Source organism: Balaenoptera physalus, assembly GCF_965194825.1.
Source record: "Balaenoptera physalus genome assembly, chromosome: 13".
Lineage (NCBI taxonomy): Eukaryota > Metazoa > Chordata > Mammalia > Artiodactyla > Balaenopteridae > Balaenoptera > Balaenoptera physalus.
In genome coordinates this window covers 22,209,427-22,230,675 of record NC_138892.1, presented here as the reverse complement: position 1 = coordinate 22,230,675, position 21,249 = coordinate 22,209,427, and the positions used below count along the sequence as shown (strand labels likewise).

At 36.4% G+C, this 21,249-nt stretch overlaps 1 protein-coding gene across 13 annotated transcripts in view; it reads right to left on the bottom strand.

Moving 5' to 3' along the window:
• Positions 1 to 21,249, bottom strand: part of ANKS1B (ankyrin repeat and sterile alpha motif domain containing 1B) — a 1,150,138-nt gene that overhangs the window by 823,751 nt on the left and 305,138 nt on the right. For all 13 annotated transcript variants that reach the window (XM_082419292.1, XM_082419289.1, XM_082419300.1 and 10 more), the window contains exon 9: positions 1,400 to 1,543. In XM_082419292.1, coding sequence (XP_082275418.1) covers positions 1,400 to 1,543 — 144 coding nt within the window. The remainder of the gene's footprint in view (positions 1 to 1,399; positions 1,544 to 21,249) is intronic.

Here is a 21,249-nt window from a genome sequence, read left to right as displayed (position 1 = left end):
TTAGAGCCCTACTACTTTATAAGAATTCTACTTTTAAAATAAAAAATACAAAGGTGTTAATTTTAATAAAATAAAAAAATAGGTAAAAACATTCAATTATTGGTAAATTGTTAAGCAGATAAGAGAATATTAATAAAATTAAAACCTATGTTTCTTAATTTCCTTTCTCGTATACCCTTTTGTATATGAGGTAAAACTTTATATGTAAAAACTTTAAGTGAAGAAATGAAACCCTACAGAACATACACATTTGTTTATTATTTAATTCAACTACTACTTAATTCTGACAACATACCGGGAACAATGTTGGCATTAGATCGTAGACAGCAAGCAACACATAGTCTCTACCTTTATGGATCTCACAGCCCAGTATATATTGATAATAATTCTGTAATGGTTAGTGTAAATTGTCATAAAGTTCTATAAATAGTTCATATTAAGGTGAAGAGATTCTTTAAGTACTATATGCTGATTTGATTACCCTAGTTAGTGTGTCACAATAAATTTATATTGGAATTTGGGTGGCTGTGATCAAATTATGACATACATGTAAAAACATGTAATGGTTTCTTAGACAAAATTGTTTCATATTTGTTGCAAAACAGAAAATAATATTTTTGAGATGTGAGTTATTTTCTGTCCTAGATTATTTTTGCACTCATGTTCTATGTGGTTACATATACATACCTTTGCCATTACACTGTTTTTCATATTAAGTGCTTTTTCGTCTTCATGTAGAGATATTTTCTTTGTGGCTTCAAATTTCCTAATTCTGTTTGGCTTATTTTATTTATTTCTGAAACTCCTCTAAGGGCTTGCGGACCGCAGTACACAACAAAAATTTGAAGGTGACACCATAGAATTAAAAGTGACTTAATGAGTAGTGAAATGATTTCAAAATTGTAAATGATGTTTTAGTGCTCTGGTCTCATTTTTGAATTGTAGTACATAATCTTCAGTGGCACACATTATTCTACGATATTCCATTGTGCTAAGAAAAATAATCACTGCTGCTTTTAAAGAGCTTTCATATGCTACCTTTTAAATCATTTTTATTATTATTTAAATATAAATTGTGATTTAATTTCAAAATAGCATTTTTTTAAATGAAATATTTCCAAATCATAGATACTAAAACTTCATAAACAACTCAATTTTTCTGGAACTAGCATCATGACCAAAATAAAACAACCACAAAAAATTATTATATAGAGTATGTGTTTGCATATGCATACATGTACAGCTAATTACATAAGCATTTTACTGACCTTCAACTGAAGAAAAATTACAAGTGAAGAAGACACTAATTGGATTTGCAGAGGGGAAGAAAACAGATTTACTTAAAAACATAGGCAACCATTTTTATGTTTTATTGTACCTTAAGAAAGCAAACCGTTACCTGTGCAAGAATGGGGAAGCCAAGGTTCCTACATCCATTACAAGGAGTTAATGCTTCCCAGAGTCCTGAGGGCCCACAGGTGTTTTCATCATCATCTTCTTCTTCCACTTCTCCTGGTGACAAATTTATTGTAGATGAAGTTCTCTGAAATTAAATTTATATTATACCAATATATTATATCAGTGTCATTTAGATATCTTAACATCAATTAAATTACATAAATTTCTTATGGTGTATGTTAGCAAGCAGAAGTCAGCTTAATTCTAGCCATAGTTATGTGGCTGTGCCATGTGAATCAGCCAAAAAACATGTATAATTCAACTCGAAGTTGAAAGTGAAAGAAAACTGAAAGTGAAAAAACTGGATGAAAAAGACTGGTAAATTACAAAGTTCGTATTGAAGAACAGGACATGGAAATGACCCAAGAAAATATAGGAATAGCAACAAATGAGAAAAATATTATGATTTCTAATGCAATCAGAGAAATAGCATGAAAATACTTTATTGAAACAGGAATTGATAAAAAGCCCATTTTTTCACAATGTCACCAAAATGGTAGTCTCCTTTTTGAAAAAAAATGAGCTTCATAAAATTTTGTATTATACATATAAGAGGGGTAATACTTTTAAAATTAATAATAGGACTTCCACATTAAACATACATATTTACTTTTACTACTTCCCAAATCCCACTTAAATGACAGCAAAACTTTTGTAAAAATGGTCTAAACCATAAGGACAAGGACAACTGGAGGGATGTTAGCAGATGAGCAATATCAAGAAAACGTTTAGATAGTGATAAACAGATGATTTAGCATATTAATTTAGCAAACTTGAGAAAACTGAAAGCAAAGTGTCTGCAAGGAGGAATGATAAGAAGCAGATCTATTCATGATTCAACACCCTCAAAAGGGCTTAAGAATTAGAGAGACTGACTACCTGTGAAGGTGTAGGTGCTGGTGGAGCTGAAACAGAATAGAAACTCCACCTCAGCCAGCCGAGAAACTAAACCTTTACCACCTGACAAGAAATTGGAGGTTTACATTCTCATGAGGTTGAAGCAAAGGGATTATGAATTTTAAGAATCTATGCACAATAAGCCGAGGGGTGCCTTGTTAAAAACAATGAAATTAAGTGAACATCTATGTAGTAAATGAAGATTCTCAACCTACGCCAGTGCCTTCCCACATTTGTCTTAGAGAACATGGCAGCTAAGTTCATATCTTCCAGGTAGGATACAAGAATATATTCCTCTCTGCAGAAATGGACCTCTCAAGAAAAGTGATCTGTACATATTTAGGAAAATGGTGGGGCGTCTATGCCTTAATGCCTACTGTGAAGCCCCCTCTCTACAAACTCCATCCACATAAACAGTTCCTAATTTTTTAGTTAAATATGAACAAGAACACAAGGATCACCACATATTGGAAGGAAACCTTTAAAACAGGGGTCCCCAACCCCCAGAGACCCCTGTTAGGAACTGGGACACACAGCAGAAGGTAAGTGAGCGAAGCTTCATCTGCCGTTCCCCATCGCTCGCATTACCGCCTGAACCATCCCCCTCCCCCCCATCTGTGGAGAAACTGTCTTCTATGAAACCAGTCCCTGGGGCCAAAAAGGTTGGGAACTGCTGCTTTAACAGAACAAAATAAATATACAGAAAAAAGTTATAAATAATATCCTCAGAGAGACAGAAGATATTTGCATCCCTAAAACAAGAACAGAATGCTACAAAAATAAATGCATAAAATCCAATAGAACAGCTGGAAAATAAGTCACAGCAAATTTCCCAGAGGACAGAACAAAAGATCAAAAGATGTTAAAAGTTAAGAAAATTAGGGGATCAAACTAAGAATGCTTCATGTAAAGGTGAGAAGAAATTGTCAAAGTAATAACGCAAGAAATTTTGTCAGAACTGAAGAAAAATTCCACATTCTAAGAGCCTGCTGAATACTCAGCAGACTGAATTTTTTTAAAAAATAGGAAAGACAATAAGTTTGTCTAAAAATATTCAGAATGTAGTATTCAGTGTACAACATTGATAGATCATGATTACTGAAGTTAGTAAAGATAGTTTACATACTGAATTGTAAATAGCACCCACCTCCCCCCAAAAGCTGTTACTTTTAAAAATAGAATATAAGACTTCATAATATGACTGGTTTTTGTATTCACAACTTAAATTTCCCTTTATCAATTTTCAATAACTGAGAAATTATGAACTTCAGTAGTCCTTCAATCAGTTACTGTCTGTAAGATACAATAATAACGATAGCTACAATCTATTGAACACTCTATTATTCATTATTTTAATTCACACAATGCTTTCAGGCAAATACTAAACTAAGGCACAGAGAAGTCAAGTAAAACCCAAGGTCACAGAGCTGGTAAGTGACAGAAAAAGGATTCTAATCCAGACTGCCTGACTCTAGAGCATGTATATGTTTGATCAATGCTGTCTACAAAAATGAACAGAATGATCAAATGGGCATCTCCTTCACCAACTAATGATCAGTCACTGGTCTGACCATCACGGTTGACACGTATGGCACTGTAAATGATTACATACTTGGCTAAGAATTATCAACATTTTATAGATTAATCAGTTTTCTTCCTCTGTCTCTTTCTCCTCCACAAAGAAAAACTCTGCTTATGTCTCTCCCCAGCTCATAAATCTCCAATTATTTCCCATTGTACAGCAAATAATATCAAAATTCCTTAATATGGCTTCAAGGTTTCATGGTCAAACTATTTTTCAGTTCTTTTTCTTACTCTATTTTACTTACCCCAGACTATAACCAAATGGAATTGTTTACCCTTTCCTAATCTGTTCCATGTTTTGTTCATGCCCCCACCTCACTTCTCCATATAGCTATTGTACTGGTTAAGAGTTTAGGCTCTAAAATTAGTCCTGGATTCAAGTTCTAACTCTCTTATTAGCCTACTTAGTAGTGTGATTTTCATCAGATATGACCACTGTCCCCCTCACTTACCTCACCTATGCAGCGGGAAAATAGTACAGTAGTACCTCCCTCAGAATTTTTTCCTGATAATAAGGTAATGAATATAAAGTGCCTGAAACACAGTAAGGTTTCAGGAAATATTAACTACTGTCTTCAGCTATTATTCTCTTATAATCCCATTGATTCCTCAAAATACAGTTCAGATTTCACCTCTTACATACATTTTTCCAGATTTCCCACAAACAGAAATGATGTTGCTCTCTTCTGAATGTCTATAGCTCTTTCTGAGAGTTTGTGTATTGTGTTATTTCACACACACTTTGAGATGATAGACTGCATCATCTCTTTGGCAAAAAGCAAAAGCCTTGAAGTCAAACAAACATACATTTAAGATATACAAATAGATATACATTCTGCCTCTGCCACTTGCAAGCTGTGTGACTGAGCAAATCACATAATCTTACTAATCCTCAGTTTCCTTATCTGCAAAGCAGGCATAATAACAGTTCCTACTTGACAGGGCTGTATGCAGATAAAAGTAGTTGTTTGACAGCAACTGGTTCATAAAAAATAAACAATAAATGTTGCTTTTTTTTGTTAAACTTCATCCTGAAAGAGTTGTATACACACACACACACACACACACGCAACTTACTTATACAACTTAATTGTAAGTTATCTGAAAGTAAACATGCCGTATTCACATTTGTATCTCTTACAATGTGTTGTGCATAATGTAATTTAATAATTATTTATTAAATAAATCATTAAATGAATTTCAAACTACCATTTTCATCTGACTACCTAGAAAATTTTACTAACATTAAGAGGTGTATATAATTGTATCACAAATCTCATTATTCTTATTTTAGTTTTATTTTATATTAACCATTGCCAATAGCATTAGCAGAAATAACAAAATTTATCAGTGGGTTAGTACTGCCCCCTAAAGTCAGTATAGAAGTTAGCTGTGTACAACCATAGTTTACCACTTCACTGGTTTACAATAAAAGATGCCTGGGAAAGATTTTATCAAACTAAATATAACCTTCAATTATATATGGGAAAGAAGTTACATGAACACACTTAAGTTCACAGTTTCCTTTATTTCAAATGCCTTTCAAATTTTTTACTGGAGATCAATTGTGTTCCTAAAGTTCCAGATGCCCGGAAATTCTTCCACAGAACATAAACCTAAATTTTCATAGTTTGGGCCTATTAGCTTTCTGGTTAATGCATAGTAATTATGCAGAAGAAATACTGGACAAGTTCTACATTGTTTCAGAGGATAAAAGTCATACTACATAAATACTGTGGGGACACAAATTTAAGCTCAATCAGCGAAAAATACTTCTAGAATAATTACATCAGTCTAACATTGAAGAAATGGAAGTTCCTTGTGATGTGAGATATATATATATATTATGTACATAAGAAATATATATATATAATATTAAAATTATGTTACACGGAAGCTTTATATAAATATTTTAATTACACATATAATTGTATAATTATACACAATATATTATATCATTTTCATATATTTTATGTTAAACATAATTATGTTTATATAATTATACATAGCATATAACAACTATGCTATATGTTACATATATAAACATAATTATGTAATAATTATATATGGTTTATAGTTTAGAAAATGTTTTCAGATATGGAATAGCCCAATAAAGTAGGGTAGGAGTTATCCCTATTTACAAGTGAAGAAACTAAGGTTCACAATGTTACTGAATTTGCAAGGTCATCCTACAAATGAGAGCAGATTATAATACAAGTCCTCTGACTCTGGGTCCTATAATCTTTCTACGACACTACTAATTAGAAGGAAGTTTCTAATTACTAGAGCTCTTCAAAGGGATAAGAAATATTCAAGATATTCAGAATATCGCAAAGGAATTTCTGTGTTATGTTATACTTTGTAATTGATGGCCTTTAAACTCTTTTTTTTAAACTCTAAAATTCTGTAAGTTTAAGCAACTAAAGTGTATACAGTTCAGGAAAAGGATCAAGGACCAGGTATGATCCAATAGAGCCTCTTTAATCCCCATTGCTCAACTCCTGAATGCATGTCTTTAGAAACATGGTGACAGTAGGAAAAGGGAAAATCCAAGGATGTCCATGTCCTGTCCAAAAGTCCCTGGAGGAAAATCAGAAACCTAGGCTGCTCGACATAGCCAGTGAATAGGACAGCAATGTGTGAGTGGGGAAATGGGATGATGGAATGAGACAAAGCTGTCCCTCATCCTATCAGAAATGCAAAAACCAAATTAAAAAGTAGAAAATCAGCCTAATAGAACTGTCAAATGCAAAGGGACTGGGAAAATAGGCAGACTCCAGGAAGGAGGCAACCGTCAGAAATGGAGAGCAAACAAAGGAAGACCACTTGGAATAGGAGTCAGCAATCTGGACTGCAAGTCACCAAGTCTTTTTGTCTTTGTTTTTCAAAACTGGAATTGATTCATTAATTTTTAATGAAACTTAAATACATGTTTATTGTAAAACAAATCATTCAAAATAAAAAGTTATAAAAGAGAAAGTGAAGCTTCCCTAACCTCATTCCCAATGTAAACATTCAGTGCATATCCTTCCAGATTTGTACTCTTGTCCGATGCTTTTGTCAGAATAAATTGATAAATATGCAATTGTATGCCAAAGAGTACTATTACTTTAACTTTCTATACATTTCCAACATTTCTAAAATACTCTCCACACTGTGAGCAGAGAAAAAAATTTCTTATATGAGAATGTGAAAATGTTACCCTTTTCCTTAAAAACTGGAAAAGACTATTACATAGTCTTTCATTGTTCTTCGGATAAAATTCAAAATTCTTAACATGATTCAAAAGGCTGTGTATGATTTGCCCTTACCTACCTCTCTAGTTTTGTCCCATTGCCACCATTCTTCCTCCCCTTTGCTCATAACATTTAAACACACTATGCTCTTTCTCTTGAATATACCAAACTTTCTCTTATCTAGAACTTTATATAACTAAGCACATACGGTTTTCTCTTCCAGAAGCTGTTAGTTGTCTCCCAATATAACAGAACACCTAGCCCTCTTTTTCTATAGTAATAGAACCCTAACTTTTAGTTGGGCACATGTCTGCTTTGAATACAGACCACATTTCCCAATCTCTGTCACAGCTACATGTGACCGTGTTATTAAGTTATAACCCTGGGATATAAGAAGTGTTCTTAAAGTAATGGGGCATGTCCTTCTTCCTCCCTTTCCTCCTTCTGCTGATTGGAATGCTAATGAAATGGCTGGAGCTGGCACACTCATCCTGGACCATGAGGGATCCTTGGAACTAGAGGACATACATAGTAGAACAACAAAATAGAAGAATACTGGGTTCCTTATACTGATGAGCTCTACCATCCTTGGACTGCTCAGCTCTAAGTTTTGCAAGTGGAGTGAAATAAACTTCTTTTTAAGCCATTGTTATTTTGGATTTTCTGTTACTTGTTACTGTACCAAATCCTAATAAATAAATTCCTGGAGCACTCTCTTCTCTTGTCTTCATCGGGATTAATCTTATTTGTGTTCTAGGTATGAACTTAATTCACTCCCTTTGATAGTCCTTTTTGATGTCCCAGTCAAAATTAGTTTCCTTTCTTACATGCTTTCATGGCACCCTGATATTTTTACAGTAATTATCACAAATAAAATGTTTACAGCTACTTATGTGACTTTGGTTCAATAACTGCTTTCCTTACTGGATTACAAACTGCGTAACTGCAGAGATGTCTGTTGGTTTAGATACCACAAGCCCAGTACTTAGCACATTAAAGAACTTTCTATTGCATATGTGTTGATTGAATAAATGAATGAGTGAATGAATGAATATCAGCTTTCCCTCAAAAATATTTTAATGTGAACATTCTCACCAATTCTAGGAGGCACCAATTTAACTGTAACCTTGAACTTAGTGTCCTTTATCTTCTGACTCCACTGTATTCACTTGCCCTCATTGTATTCATTCCATATTCAAACTACTGTACAACTCACCATCTACTTGATTTCATTAAAGAATGCATTTATTACCAACCATTAGTGAGCAATTTAGATTCTACCAAAAACTCTGCAGTGGAGAAGGAGAATAAGCTTTAAATTGCACAACTTAACCTCTCCTCCTCCCCAACAAATATCTGTCTCCTTGTGATGATGGCTGGGTGGAAGGGTGCTTTTATCTCCTTTGGGGTCTATTTCTTCCCACAGAATTTTTTCATCTGCTCTTCAAATTCCTCTACCTTTTATAACACAGAGCAATGTAACTCTAGTATACACCTTATCTCCAAACTTGCACAGCCAATCTCATTACACAGGTGATCTTACTCAAGGGTTATTAATTTTTGTCAATTAGAAAGTCAACAACAAAAAAGCTATATCAATGATTTTTTATAATGCTTTGAAAGTTGGGGATCTAAGGGCTTACTGGGACACTGAGAGAGGAGGGAAATTGTAAAATGTTAAGCTGGTTCATTTATACCATAACTATAACAGTGCCAATGATCAAACGAATAAAGGTCACTGATCGCTTTATTCAAAAAGCAGAAGACTCGTTTATCTTAAGTTCAGTCCTGACAAAGAGATCACACGCCACGGTTTCATATATTAGAGATGCTCAGAAAGACTAGTGTCAAATACAATATTTTCATCAGCTTATTAACACTAAACCTCTGCTTAAAATTTTCTGAGGATAACTCCAATGTTACCCTATACTATCTTCTCACCACAGTCATTTGCTCCAAGTTAGTGAAATTCACAAAATATGCAATATTTAAGTCTTCTGAAAAACGAAATTTCTCTCAGATTTATTTGCAGTCACCTATGAATCCTAAGATGCATTTATATCTGCAAGGAAAAGGAAGGAAGAAGAAAAACAAGTCTTTATGCCAATAAGTACACTGAGTCCACCTCCTAGCATCCACACACCAAAATAATATTACTGTGCATGGTGATATTTTAAACTTGGGGATTTGCCAGTATTCACATTTATTGAAAGACAGAATTGCTATTAAAGCAAGTATTTTAGTTGCAAGGAATACTGAAAAATAGATTAAGGAGAGCTGTTCTCTTTAATAGTACATGAGACATTCATCGTAATTCCTCTAAAATGCTCAGTTCCAACACACTGTGTCCCCACCTGCTACCTCTTTACATAGCCAACATTCTTCCCATAATCATCTGGGAAACTTCAAAGAAGAATGCATTTGGTCTGCTATTCTACTTTAATACAATCAATTTGTATGTTCTTATTATCTTTTAAAACTTTCGTTCATTTATCTGACTCTGGCTTAATAATACTGTCTATTATTGCAAAATTAGAAAGAAGTCTAAACTGATGTCAGGTTTATGCACAAGAGGTCAACACTAATTTCAAAAATATTAAGGCTACTTTAGAAAGTTGATTCAAGCTTATTTTTTCAGCAAGACTTAGTATAAGAGGCAAAATATGCAACTTTTGGAAAATAAACTGTCTTTCATGACAGTTCATTTTATATAACAAATACTATTTTTCAAATAGTTTCTTTTTAAAATCAAATTTATTAAGCTATTATTTGCATACATAATATACACCCATTTTTAATGTACAGTTTGATAACTTTTGATAAAAGCATACACCTGTGTAATCATCACCACAAATGGTTACCTTATACTCATTCCCTGTCAGTACTCACCTACCCCTGGCCCCAGAAATCTTTTTCTGTCACTCTATTAGACAAGTCTTTTCTAGAACTTCACAAAAATAGAATCATGATGTATACACTTTAGGTCTGGCTTCTTTCACTCAGCATAATGCTTTTGAGATACATCTCTATTTTTCATGTATCAGTAGTTTATTCCTTTTTAATACACAGTAGTAGTCCACTGTATAGATATATCAAAATTATTTATACATTCTTCCTTTGATAGACATTTAGGTTGTTTCCAGTTTGGGGCCATTATGAATAAAGTTGTCATGAACATTCATGTATAATTTGGTATGTGGACATAAGATTTTGTTTCTCTTGGTTAAAAACCTAAAATGTCAGGTTACATGGTAAGTGTATCTTAAACTTTTTAAGAAATTATCAAAATGTTTTCCGAAGTATTTGTATCATTTTACATTCCCATTAGAGTTCTAGTACCTCCAAATTCTTGGCAACACTTAATTTAGCCATTCTAACAGATGTGTAGTGCTGCCACACGGTGCTTTTAATTTCCATTTCTGTGACTGCCAATGTGTTAAGTATCTTCTCCTGTGCTAGGAGGCCATACACATCTTTTTTATGTGAAATATCCTTTCAAATCCTTTGTCTATTTTTAATTGGGTTAATTTGACTTCTTACTGTTGAATAGTAATAGGTTTTTTAATTCAACAATGGCTTTGTTCTTTTTAGAGCCGTTTAAGGTGCACAGCAAAATTGAGAGGAAGGTATAGATTTCCCATATGCCCCATGCCCCTACACATGCAAAATTCCCCTCTTTATAAACATCCCCCACCAGAGTGGTACATTTGCTACAATTGATATTAATGAACCTACGCTGATATACTATAATCACCCAAAGTCCATAGTTTATATTACAGTTTACTCTTGTACATTCTAAGTGTTTAGACAAATTTATAATGATATATATCCATTATTATGGTAACATACAGAATATTTTCACTGCCCTAAAGACCTATGTTCCACCTATTCACCCTCTGAACCCAACCACTGTTCTTTTTTTTACTGTCTCCATAGGTTTGCCCTTTCCAGAACGTCATAAAGTTGGAATCATACAAAATGTAGCCTTTTCAGACTGGCTTCTTTCATGCAGTAACATGCATTTAAGGTTCCTCCGTGTCTTTTCATGGCTTTATAGCTCATTTCTTTTTAGTTCTGAATAATATTCCGTTGTCTGGATGTACCACAGTTTATCCATTTACCTACTGAAAGACATCTTGGTTTCTTCCAAGTTTTAGCAATTATGAATAAAGCTGCTATAAACATCCTTGTTCAGGTTTTTGTGTGGATGTAAGTTTTCAACTACTTTGGGTAAATACCAAGAAGCAAGATTGCTCTGGATCATATGGTAAGAGTATGTTTAGTTTTGTAGTTACTGTCTTCCAAAGTGGCAGTACCATTTTGTATTCCCATCAGCAATAAATGAGAGTTTCTCTTGCTTCACATTTGAGCTCCACATCTTGTGTCAGCATTTGGTGTTGTCAGGCTTCTGTATTTTGACCGTTCTAGCAGTTGTGTAATGGTATTTCATTGTGTTTTCTGTGGGGTTTTTTTGGTTTTTTTTTAATTAATTAATTTATTTAATGGCTGTGTGGGTGTTCATTGCTGTGCACGGGCTTTCTCTAGTTGTGGCGAGCGGGGGCTACTCTTCGTTGTGGTGCGTGGGCTCAGTAGTTGTGGCTCGCAGGCTCTAGAGTGCAGGGTCAGTAATTGTGGCGCACAGGCTTATTTGCTCCGCAGCATGTGGGATCTTCCCAGACAAGGGCTCAAACCCGTGTCCCCTGAGTTGGCAGGAGGATTCTTAACCACTGCACCACCAGGGAAGTCCCTCATTGTGGTTTTAATGTGCATTTCCCTCATAACATATGATACGGAGCATCTTTGCATATGCTTATATGCCATCTGTATATCTTCTTAAGTGAGGTGTCTGTTAAGGCCCATTTTTTAGTCAGGTTGTTTGTTTTCAAACTGCTAAATTTTAAGAGTTCTTTGTATATTATGGATAACAGTCCTTTATCAGATATATGTTTTACAAATATTTTCTCCCAACCCCAGGCTTATCTTTTCTTTCTCTTGACCCTTTCACAGAGGAGAAGTTTTAATTTTAATGAAGTTCACTTATCAATTATTTCTTTCATGGTTCATGCTCTTAGTATCGAATCTAAAAAGTGATAACCATAACCAAGGTCATGTAGATTTTCTCCTATGCTATCATCTAGGAGGTTTACAGTTTTGCCTTTTGCATCTAGGTCTATGATCCATTTTGAGTTAATTTTTATGAAGAGTGTAAGGTCTGTGTCTAGATTCATTTTTCAGCATTTGCATGTCCAGAGTTTTACGAGTTTTTCTTAAAAAATACTCTATACTCTGGGCATACATCCTTTGTGATATTTATGTAATATCTAAAAAATATACGCCTACCCCAAAGTCACAAAAATAGTCTCCTATATTTTCTGTTTAATATTGCTATTTTTACATTTCTGGTCTTTGAACCACATTGAGTTACTTTTCACAAACAGTATGAGATAAAGGTTGAGGCTCATTACATCTCCACAGAAGGTATTTTTGTTATTGGTTTTGTGTATCTGTTTTTCTGTGTGTGTATCTGTGTGTTAAATATACCTGGTGAGTTTGTTTTCCAGGGCAGAGAAGTTAAATTGTTTATTAGGTTTTTATAGGTTGTAACAAGCCCTGATACAATTTTCCAGGTCTGCGGTCTTGGTTTATAATTGACTCATGCTCAGGATAAGTTTAGATTTAGGTTACTTTCTAATCCTAAATGCATCTTCATCAATTTTGCCTGTCACAGTGAAAATGACTGTGTGCATACTTGACAGAAGGAGAGTCTGGATGAAAGCTTCAGAAACAAACCTTTGAGGTTAATCCTCCACCTAAAGGCCCAACTTTGACCCAGTGGATTTAAAGTGAAATTAAAATAAATACTACTATCTGAAATATATCCTTTCTCAGGGGTAACAGCTGGTAAAAGGAGAGATCTATGCCGAACTTAGATTTACATTCCTAGTATCTAGAGTAGTATGTATTGTGTATTATGTGCTCAAGAGCACCAGTAAATGCTTTTTTATTGAAATATTTCACTAATTTACACTAGCAAAGGAAATAAAAACAAATCACGTTTTCCTAAAAAAAAAAAACCTACCTTTAATAACCAGCTTAATAATGCTAAGTGTTTTTTTTTTAATATGTCCGTTTCTATTTTATTGTTCTTCTAATTTATAAAATAATTCAAATGATATAATATGATCACTACTATTCCATTTTTTTTTTTTTTAACAGAATAAAGTCTGTTTTTATGTGGTACGTCTGGATTTCTTTCTTTTTTTTTTTTTTAACATCTTTATTGAAGTATAATTGCCTTACAATGGTGTGTTAGCTTCTGCTTTATAACAAAGTGAATCAGTTATACATATACAATATGTTCCCATTTCTCTTCCCTCTTGCATCTCCCTCCCTCCCACCCTCCCCATCCCATCCCTCTAGGTGGTCACAAAGCACCGAGCTGATCTCCCTGTGCTATGCGGCTGCTTCCCACTAGTTATCTATTTTACATTTGGTAGTGTATATATGTCCATGACACTCTCTTACCCTGTCACATCTCACCCCACCCCCTCCCCATATCTTCAAGTCCATTCTCTAGTAGGTCTGTGTCTTTATTCCCGTCTTGCCACTAGGTTCTTCATGGCCTTTTTTTTTTTTTTTTTTTTTTTCCCTTAGATTCCGTATATATGTGTTAGCATACTGTATTTGTTTTTCTCTTTCTGACTTACTTCACTCTGTATGACAGACTCTAACTCCATGCTAAGTGTTTTTAAAACCTCTTTATTGAGATAAATTTTTTAAATAAAAAAAGAACCTCCCAAATGCACCAGGACAAGTTCAAAAACATGGCAATATCCTGGAGCCTGAGCAACATTCTTACCATCTGCCAGCATTTAACCAACTCTCCCAGATCCAAGATCAAACATCTGAATTGAAATGCCTAAGCCATATCCTGTCTAGCCAAAGCATTAAACTCATACTAGTTGGTCATCTGTCTGGGATACTAATGTGGCAGGAACCCAGGACAATCAAAACGTCAGCAATTTCTGATTTACCAGATGCTACTGTTGATTCATTCCCCAATGTTCCACCTTGATCATCCTAATGGTGAACTAATTTCATCTAGAAGAAAAAAAATTTTTCTGCTCCTTTCTGCTATGGATTTCCATCATCTGAAAACTCCTTTCAAGTACACACAACTCTGACCAAACAAACTACTCCAAACAGACCTTACCTCATACCATTAAATCTGTCGCTTACAGAACCTCGGAGTGCCATCCTGTCAAAGCCTCTTCCTGGGGAAGCCTGCATCTAATAACTGGTCATTGAAGTCCAGCCACCTCCTCCACACCTAGGACAACTGTGAAGGGCCACCTAAGTTTCAGATCTCCCTGTGATGTTGGTCAAGCAGTGGGACCATCCAGTGGGCTGCAACTACATCTTCTCCAATGAGGTCTGAATCACAACCTTGTGGAGAGGAGCACTCTTCCAAATTTGTCCTCCCTTAGGTACTCTTCCTCAGCCATAAAATACACTTATATGTTGTTTCACATCTTTATAATTACTCCCATCATAGCTTAATTAACATTTTATGTTAAACCTTGCCCGGGTGAATTACTGTGTGGCATCTGTCTCCTAATGTGACCCATTTAGTAAGGATAGCTCCAAGTATGCACCATGGCTGAAAGCAGAAAACAATGAAGAGTGCTGAATCCTTAAAAGTTTAATTAGCTACTTAAAAGCAGACTGAAGAACTGGAGATTTTCACACCAAGAGATATATTATTTAAGGTACTTACAAGTACAGCCCTTGGCCAGTGTCTGAGAACTTGGATTTCTGAGGAAGCACCATCACTCTGACAGGAGCGACTCACCATACCTAGACTGTTTGTGAAAACAATGATTTATGTTGACCATCTGGTTTCCTTCTGGAAGTCTCAAATTTTGATACATGCTAGGTAGAGGGTGTCTACATGACTAGCCCCCAATAAAAATCTGGGATCTGAGTCTTTAATGAGCTTCCCTGGTTGGCAACATTTCACAGTGTTGTCACAACTCATTGCTCGGAGAAGTAAGTGCATTCTGTCTGACACCACTGGAAGAGGAGCCTTAGAAGCATGTGCCTGCTTTCCTCCAAACTTCATTCCATGCACTTTTTCCCTCATCTGATTTTTCTGTGTAGTCTTTCACTGTAATAAATCATAATTGTGAGTAGAATTATTTCCTGAATCCTGCAAGTCCTCCTAGTGAATTATCAAACCTGGAGGTGGTCTTGGGGGACCTTCAACACAGAAACATAGGTAAGGAATGATAAGAAAAGAAAAGGGAAAGGTTGAGGCAAAGACACAAATAAACCTTGAAATAAGAGAAGAATGCATTATAAAATTTAAATTATTTTTGGAAGTCTCTAAGAGCCAAACCCATTTTACATAAAATCAACTTACTGCTTCAATCACAAAATTGGAGAAACTGGACATATCTACAGGAAAAAAAAAAATTAAAAGGAAGTCAGAAAACTTGGTATATCAAAAGAACTGAGAACACTGGTCTAGCCTAAAAACAGTTAATCCTAGATAATAAGCCCAAGCAGTGGGTTCAGAGGAAATAATCAAAGACAGAATAGAAGAAAACTTTCCAGAATCAAGAAACATCAGGTCTACAGCAAAAGCCTCGAAAAATTAATGGAAAAGATCCATATCTAGACATATTGTGGTAAAATCTCTTAATTCTAAGAAAAAAGAAGTTCTTCAAGCTTTCAGAATGTGCATTCACATTGCCTACTGCACCAGTCAGAATTCTCAGATGCAAATATCAGAAAATGATTCTGGTTAAATAAAGCAGAAAATACAGTTATGTAAATATTGGGTAGCTCTCAGAATCAATGACAAAGAAGCCTAAAAAATCAGACTCTGAGAGGACCTTCAAGATGGCGGAAGAGTAAGATGTGGAGATTACTTTCCTCCCCACAAATACATCAGAAATACATCTACATGTGGAACAACTCCTACAGGACACCTATTGAATGCTGGCAGAAGATGTCAGACCTCCCAAAAGGCAAGAAACTCCCCACGAACCTGGGTAGAGCAAAAAAAAAAGAGACAAAAGAATATGGACAGAACCTGCACCAGTGGGAGCAAGGTGTGAAGGAGGAAAGGTTTCCACACACTGGGAAGCCCCTTCGCAGGCGGAGACTGAGGGTGGTGGAGGGCGGAAGCTTCGGAGCCACAGAGGACAGCGCTGCAACAGGGGTGCGGAGGACAAAGCGGAAATATTCCCGCACAGAGGATCAGTGCCAACCAGTACTCACCAGCCCGAGAGGCATGTCTGCTCACCCGCTGGGATGGGTGGGGGATGGGAGCCGAAGCTCAGGCTTCCGAGGTCAGATCCCAGGGAGAGGACTGGGGTTGGCTGTGTGAACACAGCCTGAAGGGCGCTAGTACACCACAGAGAGCTGAGAGGGAGTCCGGAAAACAGTCTGGAGCTGCCAAAGAGGCAAGAGACTTTTTCTTGCCTCTTTGTTTCCTGCTGCGTGAGGAGAGGGGATTCAGAACACCGCTTAAACGAGCTCCAGAGATGGACGTGAGCCGTGGCAATCAGTGCGGACCCAAGAAACGGGCATGAGACACTAAGGATGCTTCTGCAGCCAGCCAAAAGCCTGTGTGCAAGCACAGGTAACTGTCCACACCTCCCCTCCCAGGAGCCTGTGCAGCCCGCCACTGCCAGGGTCCCGTGATCCAGGGACAACTTCCCCAAAAGAACACACAGCGCACCTCAGGCGGGTGCAACATTATGCCAGCCTCTGCCACTGCAGGCTCGCCCCGCACTTGGTACCCTTCTCTCCCCAGAGCCTGAGTGAGCCAGAGCCCCCGAATCAGCTGCTCCTTTAACCCTGTCCTGTCTGAGTGAAGAACAGACGCTCTCAGGAGACCTAAATGCAGAGGCGGGCCAAATCCAAAGCTGAACCCCAGGAGCTGTGCGAACAAAGAAGAGAAAGGAAAATTTCTCCCAGCAGCCTCAGGAGGAGTGGACTGGATCTCCACAGTCAACTTAATGTGCTCTGCATCTGTGGAATAAGTAAACAGACAACGAATCATCCCAAATTGAGGAGGTGGACTTCGGGAACAATGATATATATATTTTTTTCCCTTTTTCTCTTTTTGAGTGTGTATCTGTATGCCTCTGTGTGTGATTTTGTCTGTATAGCTTTGCTTATACCATTTCTCCTAGGGTTCTGTCTGTCCGTTTTTTCTTTTTCTTTTTTTTCACTTAAAAAATTTTTTTTCTTAAAAATTATTTTCTATTTTTTATTTTAATACTTTTATTTTATTTATTTAACTTTATTTTATATCATTTTCTTTTATCTTCTTTCTTTTTTTCTTTTTTTCCTTCCTTTTATTCTGAGCCGTGTGGAGGACAGGCTCTTGGTGCTCCAGCCAGGTGTCAGGGTTGTGCCACTGAGGTGGGAGAGCCAAGTTCAGGACACTGGTCCACCAGAGACTTCACAGCTCCACGTAATATCAAACGGCGAAAATCTCCCAGAGATCTCCATCTCAACGCCAAGACCCAGCTCCACTCAATGACCAGCAAGCTACAGTGCTGGACACCCTATGCCAAACAACTAGCAAGACAGGAACACAACCACATCCCTTAGCACAGAGGCTGCCTAAAATCATAATATGGCCACAGACACCCCCAAACACACCTCCAAACATCGACTGGCCCACCAGAAAGACAAGATCCAGCCTCAGCCACCAGAACACAGGCACTAGTCCCCTCCACCAGGAAGCCTACACAACCCACTGAACCAACCTTAGCCACTGGGGACAGACACCAAAAACAACGGGAACTACGAACCTGCAGCCTGTGAAAAGGAGACCCCAAACAAAGTAAATGAAACAAAATGAGAAGACAGAGAAACACACAGCAGATGAAGGAGCAAGGCAAAAACCCATCAGACCTAACAAATGAAGAGGAAATAGGCAGTCTACCTGAAAAAGAATTCAGAAAAATGACAGTAAATATGACCCAAAATCTTGGAAATCGAATGGAGAAAATACAAGAAACGTTTAACAAGGACCTAGAAGAACTAAAGAGCAAAAAAACAGTGATTAACAACACAATAAATGAAATAAAAAATTCTCTAGAAGGAATCAAGAGCGGAATAACTGAGGCAGAAGAACGGATAAGTGACCGGGAAGATAAAATAGTGGAAATAACTACTGCAGAGCAGAATAAAGAAAAAAGAATGAAAACAATTAGGACAGTCTCAGAGACCTCTGCGACAACACTAAATGCACCAACATTCGAACTACAGTGGTCCCAGAAGAAAAAGGGAAAAAGAAAGGGACTGAGAAAATATTTGAAGAAATTATAGTTGAAAACTTCCCTAATATGGGAAAGAAAATAGTTAATCAGGTCCAGGAAGCACAGAGAGTCCCATACAGGATAAATCCAAGGAGAAACACACCAAGACACATATTAATCAAACTATCAAAAATTAAATACAAAGAAGAAATATTATAAGCAGCAACGGAAAAACAACAAATAACACACAAGGGAATCCTGAAAAGATTGAGAGCTGATCGTTCAGCAGAAACTCTGCAAGCCGGAAGGGAGTGGCAGGACATATTTAAAGTGATGAAGGGGAAAAAACCTACAACCAAGATTACTCTACCCAGCAAGGATCTCATTCAGATTTTATGGAGAAATTAAAAACTGTACAGACAAGCAAAAGCTAAGAGAATTCAGCACCGCCAAACAAGCTTTACAACAAATGCTAAAGGAACTTCTCTAGGCAGGAAACACAAGGGAAGGAAAAGACCTACAATAACAAACCCAAAACAATTAAGAAAATGGTAATAGGAACATACATATCGATAATTACCTTACATGTAAATGGATTAAATGCTCCAACCAAAAGACATAGACTAGCTGAATGGATACATAAACAAGACCCGTATATATGCTGTCTACAACAGACCCACTTCAGACCTAGGGACACATACAGACTGAAACTGAGGGGATGGAACAAGATATACCATGCAAATGAAAATCAAAAGAAGGCTGGAGTAGCAATACTCATATCAGATAAAATAGACTTTAAAATAAAGAATGTTGCAAGAGACAAGGAAGGACACTACATAATGATGAAGGGATCAATCCAAGAAGAAAACAGAACAATTATAAATATATATGCACCCAACATAGGAGCACCTCAGTACATAAAGCAAATACTAACAGCCATAAAAGGGGAAACTGACAGTAACACAATCATAGTAGGGGACTTTAACACCCCACTTTCACCAATGGACAGATCATCCAAAATGAAAATAAATAAGGAAACAAAAGCTTTAAATGATACATTAAACAAGATGGACTTAATTGATATTTATAGGACATTCCATACAAAAACAACAGAATACACTTTCTTCTCAAGTGCTCATGGAACATTCTCCAGGATAGATCATATCTTGGGTCACAAATCAAGCCTTGGTAAATTTAAGAAAATTGAAATCGTATCAAGTACCTTTTCCGACCATAACGCTATGAGACTAGCCATCAATTACAGGAAAAATTCTGTAAAAAATACAAACATATGGACGCTAAAGAATACACAACGTAATAACCAAGAGATCACTGAAGAAATCAAAGAGGAAATAAAAAAATACCGAGAAACAAATGACAAGGAAAACACGATGACCCAAAACCTATGCGATGCAGCAAAAGCAGTTCTAAGTGGGAAGTTTATAGCAATACAATCCTACCTTAAGAAACAAGAAACATCTCAGTTAAGCAACCTAACCTTACACCTAAAGCAATTAGAGAAAGAAGAACCAAAAAAACGCCCAAAGTTAGCAAAAGGAAAGAAATCATAAAGATCAGATCAGAAATAAAGGAAAAACAAATAAAGGAAACGATAGCAAAGATCAATAAAACTAACAGATGGTTCTTTGAGAAGATAAACAAAATTGATAAACCATTAGCCAGACACATGAAGAAAAAAAGAGAGAAGACTCAAATCAGTAGAATTAGAAATGAAAAAGGAGAAGTAACAACTGACACTGCAGAAATACAAAGGATCATGAGAGATTACTACAAGCAACTCTATGAAAATAAAACGGACAACCTGGAATAAATGGACAAATTCTTAGAAACGCACAACCTTCTGAGACTGAACAAGGAAGAACTAGAAAATATGAACAGACCAATCACAAGCACTAAAAATGAAACTGTGATTAAAAATCTTCCAACAGATCAGGAAACTTACACAAGCCTCTTAGATAGCCTCATCCACCAGAGGGCAGACGGCAGAAGCAAGAAGAACTACAGTCCTGCAGGCTGTGGAACAAAAACCACATTCACAGAAAGAGAGACAAGATGAAAAGGCAGAGGGCTATGTACCAGATGAAGGAACAAGATAAAACCGCAGAAAAACAACTAAATGAAGTGGAGATAAGCAACCTTCCAGAAAAAGAATTCAGAATAATGATAGTGAAGATGAGCCAGGACCTCGGAAAAAAAATGGAAGCAAAGATCGAGAAGATGCAAGAAATGTTTAACAAAGACCTAGAAGAATTAAAGAACAAACAAACAGAGATGAACAATACCTGAAATGAAAACTACACTAGAAGGGATCAACAGCAGGATAACTGAGGCAGAAGAACGGATAAGTGACCTGGAAGACAGAAAGTTGGAATTCACTGCTGTGGAACAGAATAAAGAAAAAAGAATGAAAAGAAATGAAGACAGCCTAAGAGACCTCTGGGACAACATTAAATGCAACAACATTCCCATTATAGGGGTCCCAGAAGGAGAAGAGAGAGAGAAAGGACCAGAGAAAATATTTGAAGAGATGATTGTCGAAAATTTCCCTAACATGGGAAAGAAAGTAGCCACCCAAGTCCACGAAGTGCAGCGAGTCCCATACAGGATAAACCCAAGGAGAAACACGCCAAGACACACAGTAATCAAATTGGCAAAAATTAAAGACAAAGAAAAATTCCTGAAAGCATCAAGGGAAAAACGACAAATAACATACAAGGGAACTCCCATAAGGTTAACAGACGATTTCTCAGCAGAAACTCTACAAGCCAGAA